Raw genomic sequence first — 12,094 nt, 5'->3', positions numbered from 1 at the left:
ATTGCCCAAAAAAAATCGATAAAATCACTAAACTGCCTATATGTATCCCAGGTTCATAGCACTGGTTAGAAACCATTTTATACCATAGGAAGTATAGGGCCAGATTCACATAGCCCGGGCGCAGCATAACGTAACCGATTTAGGTTACACCGCCGCAAATTTTCTGTCTAAGTGCCCGATCCACAAAGCACTTACCTGGAAATTTGCGGCGGTGTATCCTAAATCCGTCCGGCGCAAGGCGGGCCAATTCAAATGGGGCGGGTACCATTTAAATTAGGCGCGCTCCCGCACCGGACGTACTGCGCATGCTCCCGACGCAAATTTCTCGACGTGCTTTGCGCGAAATTACGACACGCCGACGTTTTGTGAATCGCGACGTGAAAAAAAGACTTGCGCCGGAAAAAAAAATGTAAAAAAAATTCAAAAGTGACGCAGGAAAGACGGGTATACTTTTACATGGTGTAGTAAGTTTACACTTTGTAAAAGGTGCCCTATCTTTGCGATGGCAAACTAACACTTGCGGCGACGTAACGACGGGAAAAAGTTTCGTGGATCGCCGTGACTGCTAATTTGCATACCCGACGCTGGTTTACGACGCAAACTCCCCCCAGCGGCGGACACGGTACTGCATCCTAAGATCCGACAGTGTAAAACTATTACACCTGTCGGATCTTAGGGATATCTCTGCGTAACTGATTCTATGAATCAGTCGCATAGATAGAAACAGGGATACGACGGCGTATCAGCAGATACGCCGTTGTATCCCTTTTGTGAATCTGGCCCCAAGTATTTAGTATTTAGTAATTAATAGTTAGAGTTGGTTTGGTGATGATAATTGATATTATTACATATGGGACTCCATTTTTTATATATATATATATATATATATATGTTCTTCAAAAAGTTTCTGTGCTTTTTTTGCAGCCATCTTCACCACACAGCGTAAAAACTCTTATACTAAACCGCAAGGTCAGATGACTTGTCAGACAGATTAGTCACATGATACGCTCAGACGCAGCCAATTACTACTCCTGCTGTCACCATATCCAACAAAAATAAAAAACTTTTTGAAGGCCCTTTGTATTTATTTATTCATGGAACAAGGGGTCATTATATTAACAATCTAACCTACATTTTCTTTTGCTTGTACTTACATTACATTAAATGACATCAGGATATGTCAAATGGGGCATTTAAAGTGGTTGTAAACCACTTTTTGCTACAGGTAAGCCTATCATAAGGCTTACCTGTAGCTACCCCGGATATCTAGTAAACCTGCGCGGTTTAGGAGATTTCCTCTGGATCTGCACGTGCCAACGTCTTTGGCACATGCGCACTGAATCAATGGTACATATGTATGAGTGACGTCATCGTGGCTACGGCCAATCACAGCGCCGGAGCCCGTGATACCCAGAAGTAACTGCGGGAGAAATGTCGCCACCCGGAGCGGGGTATGAGAACCACTAAAGGGGCTTCGATCTAAGGTAAGCAATTCATAATGAGCGAGCTATGCATACTAGCTCATTATGCCTTTCTCTTGCATTTTTTTCCCCTAGGGTTTACAACTACTTAAAAGTGACTTGCCTGGATTTTATTCTAACCTAATTCTTTCAATACTTTGTGAGTCACTCATTTTAACAGTTTTGTCTGTTCTCTAACTATACTGACTTCAGCAATGGCAGCACATTTGCTGTTGCAAATGGGTGTGAACATGCATGAATGAGCGTACTCACTTTGAACCATGTTCCACTAAAAATAAGAGTGGTCATTCAAATAAACTAAAAAATATATACTTTAAACATTTTTGGTATCAATTGTGGTAATTCATTTAATTGTATCAGATCACTAGAAATGTGTAATTAATATTCGAAAAATGTAATTGAAAGTTTTATTTTGAAATCATTAAAAAAATTATGCTTTTTAATTGATATTTTACTTATGATTTCGATATGCTATTGCTATTTTGAGTTAATTTTTTCCTATGAGACACCTGTGTTAGAATCTACTCATAATGAGCTACTAATCATATTTTGTTAACTAAAATCTAAAACAGAGTTCCAACCAAAAGTGGAACTTCCACTTTATTCATTTTTTTTGGGGGGGAGTGGTTGCCTAGTTTTGACAGGTACTTCCTGACCCACTTCCTGCTTCCATCACCTCGCTGCCTATGCGACTCCTCCTCCCTCTCTACAATCTTCTGGGACACGTCACAGGTCCCAAAAGATTGCCTTGCCACTATCAGAGTGCAGCATGACTCGTGCAGTGTGTGCCCGGCTATGAAGCTGAAACCTGTTACAGCCATGTGCCCACACTTGCAATGAAGGCACCACAGAGAGGAGGGGCCGGGTAAGTGTCTGTTAATTAAAAGTCAGCAGCTACACTTTTTGTAGCTGCTACATTTTAATAAACTTACAAATGAGTGGAACTTTGCTTTATTGAATCACCCACAGTATGAGGTAATCCAATGAGAATTGTAATTTTTGTTAAAATGAAGGGACATGGGCATACACATGGATGAAAGGGCAAGAAAGCATAATTTTGCCAGTGAGAGACAGTGAACGCTGGTCACCCCTCCAATGGAGTTAGTACATCTGATAACATGGAAGAAAGGGAATGTACATTGGGCAAAGCTGCACATAAGCATCCTATATATAACTTTTACAAAGCAAAGCTTTTATGTTGTGAGTTTCTATACTTAATGAAACAAACAATATGCTTAGTTAATTATGTATTTTTATTTTTTTGTGATCTTTTCCCTTGCTGGATTCTTCACATAAATAATGGTAACAAAAAAACTAGGTGTGCTCAGTGGTCGCAATGCATTCCATAATATTAAGCACGATACGTAATGTTCAGAAGGGCAATAAAAACAGAGTCAAGAGAGTTAAAATGAACATACGGCCAGGTAATGACTATTCAAGTATTTATAAATTCTGAACAAGCAGGCCATAAGCATTAATACTCAATGTTCGCTGCAGAAACACTAAAGTAATTTAAAAAAGAGAGATTGATTTGAAAAACGTTAGTGCATCTGCTGTGAACTTTAAGAATGATATGCTTTCCAGTGCCTGTAGATACCGAGGTCAACAAGACCTTGTTTTAGGGCTCACATATTACTTGTTAGGAATATGTGAATACTTGAAATGTCCATAGTCTGACCACAGGTTTAGTAAGCCATTAACTAAGCAATGTTTACTTTAAATTAAGAACTCATTTATAGGTGGACACATACTTTAAACAATAAACTGTGGAAGCTGCTTTAACAGCAGTAGGCCACAAAAGGAAACATTGGCAGTGTGCAAATATAAATTAATATTAAGTAAAGTGGGTGAGTATGGAGCTTTTCATTCTCCTTAATACAGCAGAATACTGGGAAATGTATAAATGGTTCACATGCAATAGATATGCACATGCATTTACAAGAATGTAGACATTATTACATTTTGTCTAATGGTCATCATATGTTCAGGTGCCAACATGTGTATGTGGCATAACTGTACAATACATTATAATAGATTTTCTGCAAAAATAAACTATCTGCAAAAATGCCAGCTATTTAGGTTTATTTTGTTATTTACATTTAATACATTTACAGGATGAAATTAAAATGGCGCCCTGAAGTTGTATTGGCTTATTTATGTCAGTTTCCCTTCCCTGTGCTGGTAAATAAAGGAGTACCGTACACTGCGGGCATGTATCTTAATAAATAACATAACCATTGTCATCAATTTGTTCTGTTTGCTGAAATGCTACCTGCATGTTGCCCTAAACTGGTATGGATTTTTTTCTTCACTGAAAAAAATAAGAGCATGTAAATATAAACTTTGTATTATAAGGACAAGATTTTGCCAGCGATGAACATGGGTCAAAGTCTAAAACTTTGACCCATGTTCATCACTGGCAAAATCTTGTCTGTTTGATTGCTTCCATAAAGTTCTTAAGTAAACCATTTAATAGTCAGTTTCACATCTCTTTCTAAATTGGCACATCAGTAAATCAAACCTAAAAATTTGATATCATGTGCCCTGTGCAAGATGTATTTTTTTTACTTTATATTTCTGCCTACAGCTAACAGCTTAAACTATAGGCATAAAACGTTCAAACTTTCATTATGTATAACATCTAAAATTTTAAGTACATTGCAATACATCTGTCAAAGTGCTAAAATATACATATGTATGACTAGTTAGAACCTGGTCCCTTATTATTCAATAAAAAGATCATCAGTAAGGGATATACTAGGGAATCCGCAAATCATATCTTTCAATATGAGATACTTCATATTCCTAATGCAAACTGTTGCACTAAATCAAGTTAAATATATCTAGTATAAATAATGGAAATGATGATGGTATGACAGAAACATTAAGTAAATCAACCTTTTTGTTAGTTATATTGTACAATACATATATTGTATCCTTTTCTTTAAGCACAGTATTTGTTTTACCTGTCCATAAGCGTTGCTCATTCAAAGCTGACATATCAGTATTTGGTGGACAGTGTCCAATACAAAGTCTTAAAGATATATAAGCAGTTGCTATGTGCTTTAACAAAGCAATGTTCACCCAGTGGGTAAGGATTATTATTAAACAGAGTTTATATAGTGCCAATAGTTTGCACAGTGCTTTACAATATAAGAGACAATACAATTACAAAACAAAAAAAGTACAAGAGGGTTAAAAGGGCCCTGCTCATAAGATCTTACAATCTAAAAGGGTGGGGCAAGTGGTGCAAAAGAAAATAACTGTGAGGGATGAGCTGATGGAGGAATTAAAAGTTCAATTGGTAGATGGAAGCAAGATAGCCTGCGTGGAGGTAGGCCTTACAGAAGGGACTTACAATGGTCAAGGTAACACAAGAGTGAATGAGTAGCTTGGTGGTTTCATTAGTTAAAAAAGGGCCAATTTTAGGTAAAGTCTACATGTTTTTGACAGTGATTGAATTTGGGGCTGAAAGGACAGGTCAATTCCTTAAATGAGGAGAAGTACTAATAGTTTCATTATTGATCTATTTAAAAAAATCAGGGAGGGGCACACGTGTGGGGAGAATATTACAAGCTTGGTTGTAGAAAGATTTATTTTGAGGAAGTGCGGTGACATCCATGTTGATATGTCAGTTAATAATGCGAAAGAAAACTGAATGAGTAAGGTGAGGAGTAGAGAGATGGATTTGGGTGTCATTGGCATAGAAATGGTATTGGAAGCCATTTGAGGTGACCAAGTGACCGAGGGAGGAGGTGTAAATAGAGAAGAGAAGGGATCCAAGAACAGAGCATTGGGATACCTCTGCAGAAGGAGAAAGTGGAGAGGAGGAGACAGAGTTGTTGGTACCACTGAAGGAGCACTGTGATAGATAGGAGGAGAACTAGTAAAGAACAGAATCTTGGAAGCCAAGGACATGGAGTTTATTGAGAAGGAGCAGGTGGTCAGCAGGATCAAAGGCCACAGAATGGTCTACTAGTAAAGTTATGGAGTAGTGGCCATTGGTTTCAGTAGTTAGTAAATCATTAGTGAGTTTTAGTAGAATGCTGCAAGCGAAAGCCAGAATGTAAGGATTCAAGAAGGTTGTTTTTTAGTGAAGTAGGAACTCACATGGTTGTAGACTAAGCATTCTAAAAGTGTATTGGTAAATGGAAGCAGGGAGGTGGGTGTTTGGTTGTTCAGGTTGGTGGGGTCCAGTGAAGGTTTCTTTAAGTGTGTGCATGCTTTAGAATAAAGGGGAAGGTGCCAGTAGAGATGGAGAGATTTAAGATGTGAGAGAGAGAGCATAGGATATTAAAGAAGAGGGTGCCTGAAGTAGTTACGGGGGGGGGGGGGGGACAGAATCTGGGGGGAAATTGGGTAGGTGGGCAATTAAGAAAAGTATGGTGATCTCTTCAGTAGTAGCCGGATCAAAAGAGGAAAGTATTGAATGTGCAAAATCACGCTACACTAGTGTAAATGTGGGCTAAATTTAATTCCTATTTTACCTCCTACTCCTAAGTCCCTGAACTGGAATGTTATTTTACAAGCACAGTTGATCCAAACAGCACAGATCCGTCTAGGATTAGATATTTTAAACAAATGTCAGTGTTAGTAAATAATTATTTCTAATGTCCCATTCATTCAGTAACACATCACTGAAGATATCATTACATTACAGTGGACAAGAACATAATCTTATTACTTAGTACAGTGATATCATTGTACATGAACACAGGTTACAGAAGGATAAAAAATGTGATATGCTTTAAAGGTATTAGGCAGATTCTGGCTCTACGGCTGTTCTGGATGTACAAGTTCTAGCATGCAATGCCAGAGATGTCAGGACATGATGCCTGTAACTCAACAACAGCTGTGGAGACAGGTGTTTAAAAAATTCTGCTTTTTGAAGCACTCAAAGATGATGTTGCTAAAAATTCAAATAGCACAACTGGATAAGGTAAATTTTTTACATGAATATAATAAAGAGAACCGATCCTGACAAATGGAAACATTTAACATTATTATTGCATTCTGCATATTAGACAAGTAGTAATATATAATTACTTCCACATATTTCAAGTGTAATATTTACAAAATGTTATGCGAGCAATACTTCCTATACTTCTGCTCTGTGGCAGAAAATGATGTATGTGTACTCATTTATATGATTTATATCTGTCTTAATGATGGCAGTTTGCATAAGTAAAATGTTAAAAAGAGCAGAAGATATACAGCTGTAACTCACATCAACTAAGACACATGTTTAGTTACATTAAAGAAAGCCATAAGTTCAATGTGCGGTTGAGTGTGGATTACAGGACCATGCTAATAAATTGGATTTTTGTACTCTCCGTATAAACTTTTTATTCAAGTTCATTGAGAGACACATGATTCAGAAACATTTGGGTATACTGCCACCTAGAGGATTATTTGAACACTGTAAAAAAAAAACAACAAAAAAAACAGCCTAGTATAGCCCCTCCAAGTCCCGGTATGCCTTAGTTTTATAACAAAAAAGTGGCAAAAGATAAACAGAGGATAGGTTTCCACCTATCCTCTGTTTATCTTTTGCCACTTTTTTGTTATAAAACTGAATGAACTGAAAGAAACAGATTTTACACAAGTGTAAAATGCTATTTTCGTTATTGTTCATTGAGTGACATAGGATACAAAGACAATAGGAACATAGAGCAGTCCAACTGAGAGATTAGCAAAATTGCAAACAAGACGCTAACAGTGCCACAAAAAAAAAGCAACAGAGATAAAACATAGAGAACGCATAAGCAGAGAACCAGGTGGCAGCATTATAAACCTGGGAAACAGTTGCCTGATGCCAAAAAGCTCAAGAAGCACTCATAGGTCTAGTATACTGTTCTTTGTCAGGAAAGGATGGAACCCGATCCTTAAGACCATCTGCTTGAATAATGATCTATCTGGGCCATTGGCAGAGGTAGAGTGAGAAGCTGGTTCCCCATTGCAGGGGATGACAGACACAATCAGTTTTCCTAATTTGAAACATTTGGCTGCGAGTTAAACACTTACCGCAAAACCTACAGCTATACAAAGAAGGTAAATCTCATTTTCATATACTGGAGCTGGACAAAAGGTTGGAGGTAGAATGCCCCGGTTAGGCAGGAAAGCTGAAACCACCTAGTCTCATGTAGAACCAGAATTTTTTTTTTTTTCAAGACAAGGCTGGCAGTTCAGACATGAGCCTTGCAGAAGATATGACAACAAGAAAAGCAACCTTGTGAGTGAGCATGGTAAGTAAATAGTAAGTAAAAAGTCTTAATCAAGGAATGGGAGACTAGTGATTTCTGCAACAAGATCACAAGCGTCGAGATTTGACACATGATGGTACTCATGGCCAAATGTAGGTTCAAATGCAAGGTCAGTATACATCCTACAGAATATTTCTGGGATGAAAAAGATTATTTCCTCACACCATGAAAAGTGTGCCTTCCACGTGCAATGGTATAACATGTGGGAAGTAGACGTCTTAGATTTTAGCAAGGTAGGAGTCATGTATTTGGAGAGGCCACTATCTTATAGGACCTGGGCTTCAACAGCCATGCCATTAAGGCCAGTGGGTGTGATCCCAGTCCTTGGGACAAAAAATATTGATAAACTGGAAGATCCCATGGAGTGTCTGCCTGGTCACATTACCACCTTTGTCTGGGCCAGTCTCAATGCCCTCTATCTTGATCCCGTGGAACACTTGAGAAAGGAGTTTTAGGTGAGGAAAGGCATAGATTAGGCTGTTTTGATTAGCCACTAGAGCATCCATTGCTTCTGTCAGAGAATATCTGTACCTGAAGAAAAACTTGTGTATTGTTTGTTGTTAAACCTGGATGCCAGGAGGTGCACAATCAGCATCCCTCATCTTTGCCACAGGTCTTTAAACATCACTAGGTGTAGGGTCTATTCTCCCAGACCCAGATGCTACTGGCTGAGGGGGTCTGCGTGTCAATTTTCCACACCTGGAATATAGAAGGCAAATGAGGCTTGAACATGAAGTTCTGCCATTGCCAGACTTCTGATTTCACTCTGATGGTTTATTTACAACACTTATTTGACATTGTCTGACTGGATCCTAATGGGTAGACACACCAGTAGCCATGTCCAGAATTGTAAGGGCAACCAATCGTCTAAAAATTCTGAATATTGATCGGGAGAAAGGATTCCTTGGCTGTCCAAATCCCCTGCATTACAACCATGTCATGCTGTAATGCAAGACCTGACAAGGAAAATTTGATTTTCGAAAGAATCTTCAAAGTTCATCTATGGGGTCATCTATGGCAAGGGTGCCCAACCAGTGGCCCAGGGGCCCTCTTCTGCTCTGGGATGGATGGTTGGCAAGCCCAGATTGCGGATCGCCGATCTGTCATCCCAGAGCATCAGTGTTGTGAATGAAGCCGGTGATAGAGAAAACAAGCAGCTGCGGAGCAGAGCCGCATAAGCCGATGCTTCCTGTATAGCACCTGCTCCTGTGACAGGTGGAGTGATACCAAATATGGGCATATCTGTTCTGCAGTGGTTTACTGGGCTTCTATCAAACTGATCAGCAGGTGCACCGCCTATCTCTAATCCGATCTGCTAAAAAACAAAACAAAAGAGGATCCATCCCCTTCTGCATGGGTGGATCGGATCAAAGGGCCCATAGAGTAGAGTGGGCTGTGTCTGCTCTCGATATGCAGAGTGGACACAGACCTGTCATTTCCCCGCTCCACTCATTGTGGCCCACGACCGGGTACCAAGTCACTTAAGTGGCCCTCGCTCTTCAAAAGGTTGGGCATCCCTGATCTATGGGGTCCTTATCGGCACGTCCTCTACAGGAATGGTTGTGCTTTTTTAAGACAGGACATACTTTAAAAAAATGGACAATTGATATTGCGCTGCAAAATATTTAGGAGGGGTTTTTCATGAGATTCACAGTTTTTGAAGTCGTAGGGCCTCTGAGGAATTCCAGACTAGTAGCAGCATTATTGTGATTAACAGCACGCAGAGTGCAGAGTAAGTTCCACAGAACTCAATTCCAGAGCCTTTTACCAGGTTTCCCTGAAACAAATGTAAAATAAGAATTGTAATGGCATTCAGCAGTCCTAACAAATTAAGTAGTTATATATGCTCAGCCCACATGGCCTACTAACGAATCTTCAGAGACAGGGTCACATCAGAAGCTAAGAAAAGGCTTTGGACTTGGAAAGTGCTCCACCGTTAACCAACACAGCACACATGGAAACCACAACACAAAGCCCAGATCTAATAGGCGCTAATATGTCATGTTCCAGGCTGCCCTTGCATTTTTCCAGTCCGACAGGGTCAGGTACAGCCTTTAAAGCTATTGTTGAGTATACATTGATCCAGATAGCTGTGTAAAAAGGCCAGCTTAAGCAGTATGTAGAGAAGGTTTGATTGAATAAAAAATAATCTTTGAATAAAAGGAAAAATGGCTAGTAAAAATAGTTAAACTTTTTTCGGTACAGAAAAGTCCTCCATCCTCTTGGGACACTAGCAAAAAAAACTGAGGCATGACATCCTCTTTTAACCCAAATGTCCCTGAATCAGTGTTCTTCAATGAACGTGAAAGAAATATGCGTACAAATATACATTTTTGCCTTATGTCAGCTGTCCTTGCTTATTCATAGAATAGATGGACAGTAAAAAAGAACATTGATTCATGAGCCACGATAGAGTTTGTCTCTCTATTTTATGAATTTAAAGATGATCTATCTTGGGTACATACAGACAGTTTGAATTCCTCGCCACTTAATGACCCTTGTGAAGTCTGGTGACACCTCAACCATGCCACTTGTTTACCTTGGCTTTTATATAAGGCTCTTTTGTTCAGCTAACATTTTGCACGAATGGGCATGGTTGCTAATTCAACAGCACATGCAACTATATAGTAGCAACAAAACATATATATCAATAATGTGTTTTGTTCATACATAGTTTTGGTGCACAAACCTCCTGGATAAAATGAATAGGGATGGTTATAAAGGCCACAGAAGTGAAGTCATAAATATAGTGCAAGCTAACAGATATTGTACTGTGTTTGTGACCACACTTTATTCATAACAACAACAATTCCTGAATATTTATCACTGAGCACAGTGGGTACTCTAGAATCTCGTTTAACTAAATAAAAGAGAAAAAATCAATACTGTTAATTTTATGCTAGTATCAGATTTATAAGAAAGATAAAGTTAAAGCAAACATTACAATGCAATTATCTTATTTGTCTCTTTAACAATGTAAGCCCCACTGACAACAGTTATTTTTCTTTTAGCATATTATTTTACTTGTGTTAATTTATTCATCACAATATAGTGTGTGGATTACTGTATGTATAAAAATCACATTTACTTTTTTTTTACTCTATTAGCATGTGCTGGCCAGGAAAGTGACAATCATTAGAGAAAACAGTTTCATTAACTACAATGTTCTTTGCTAAGGTGTATTATTTACATCCTAGGATTTTCTGCTCATTCTTACCTGCCAACAAGAACATTTTATTGGCAAAATCTTAATTCATTTCAAGGCAAATCACATTTTCCTTGGCACATATGTTGCATACATTATTTTCCCTTTTGGACCATTATTTTGAAACAGAAAATTAGGTTTAAAATTTTTTGGCCAGTTGACAAAACAATCAGACAGCCTTGCTGTTCTGGACCTCTCAAGTGTGTCGTTGAACTGGTATCAGAGATAGGGAGAGGTGCTTTCTTCGTTTATTTTGTCTTACAATGTACGCACTGAAGCAGAGACCTGTGACAAAGGAAACACAGAATCAGGTGAAGCATGGCACATTTAAAGTGGAACTCCACACAAAAAAACAACAACATTATCAAAGTTATGAGTTTTGTTGAACAAAATTACACATTTTAAAATACTGAGATTGCAATAGTCTGAAATCTCTTTATATTATCCTCCCACAATCCTCCCCACAGCAGACATTTAGGCCAATCAGGTACTACTGCATACCACTATTCTTTCAGTGTAACATGTTTTCATGCAATGGGCACTTGAGGTGTTTACACAGTTCATAGGAGTAAAAGAGAACCCCCATTCAGTGATGATATACCCTTACATATTCCTCTTAGCAAGTAGAAGACACAGGAAGCTGCAATATGAAACATTTATGACACCATGCTTGCTATACAGTGTGGTATAGGTGCGTAAATCACAAGACTGGCTTAACAGAAGTAGAAGATACTGATAATACGTTTTGTACTGACAAACTGATAATACATACCACACAATATTCTGCATAGGGGAATATAACTTCTATAATAAGTAAATAAAGTGTTAAAGTGAAGCTTTGCTTTCTCACTCAACATTGATTATTTTTAAACCTTAATGGTGATAGCATTAGTAAATAGATAGGAATAAAACTCTATTTTGTTTTTACTTACTGCAAAATCTATTCCTTGAAGTGTATTGAGGGACACAGGATTGTAGTAAGTCTACACGTCATGTGACATGTGAGCTAAACTGCTGCCTTCAGGTTTGGACAAAAATCATTACGTCAGCCCCCCATATAACCCTGCCTCTAACTACCATGCCTTTAAAGCAAGCAGTGCATAAGGCCAATACACAGAAATGCAGGTCCTGTGTACCATAATGGA

General features: G+C 38.5%; 1 protein-coding gene across 1 annotated transcript in view; it reads right to left on the bottom strand.

Annotated features, from left to right (window-relative positions):
* Window positions 1–10,630: 10,630 nt before the first annotated feature.
* LOC120940440 (protein cordon-bleu-like) overlaps window positions 10,631–12,094 on the bottom strand; it is a 47,577-nt gene continuing 46,113 nt past the window's right edge. The window contains 1 exon segment of the mRNA XM_040353307.1: window positions 10,631–11,234. Coding sequence (XP_040209241.1) covers window positions 11,208–11,234 — 27 coding nt within the window. The 3' untranslated portion in view covers window positions 10,631–11,207.

The sequence above is a fragment of the Rana temporaria genome, chromosome 5 (genome assembly GCF_905171775.1).
Source record: "Rana temporaria chromosome 5, aRanTem1.1, whole genome shotgun sequence".
NCBI classification, from domain to species: Eukaryota; Metazoa; Chordata; class Amphibia; order Anura; family Ranidae; genus Rana; species Rana temporaria.
This window is presented reverse-complemented; position numbering and strand designations above follow the sequence as displayed.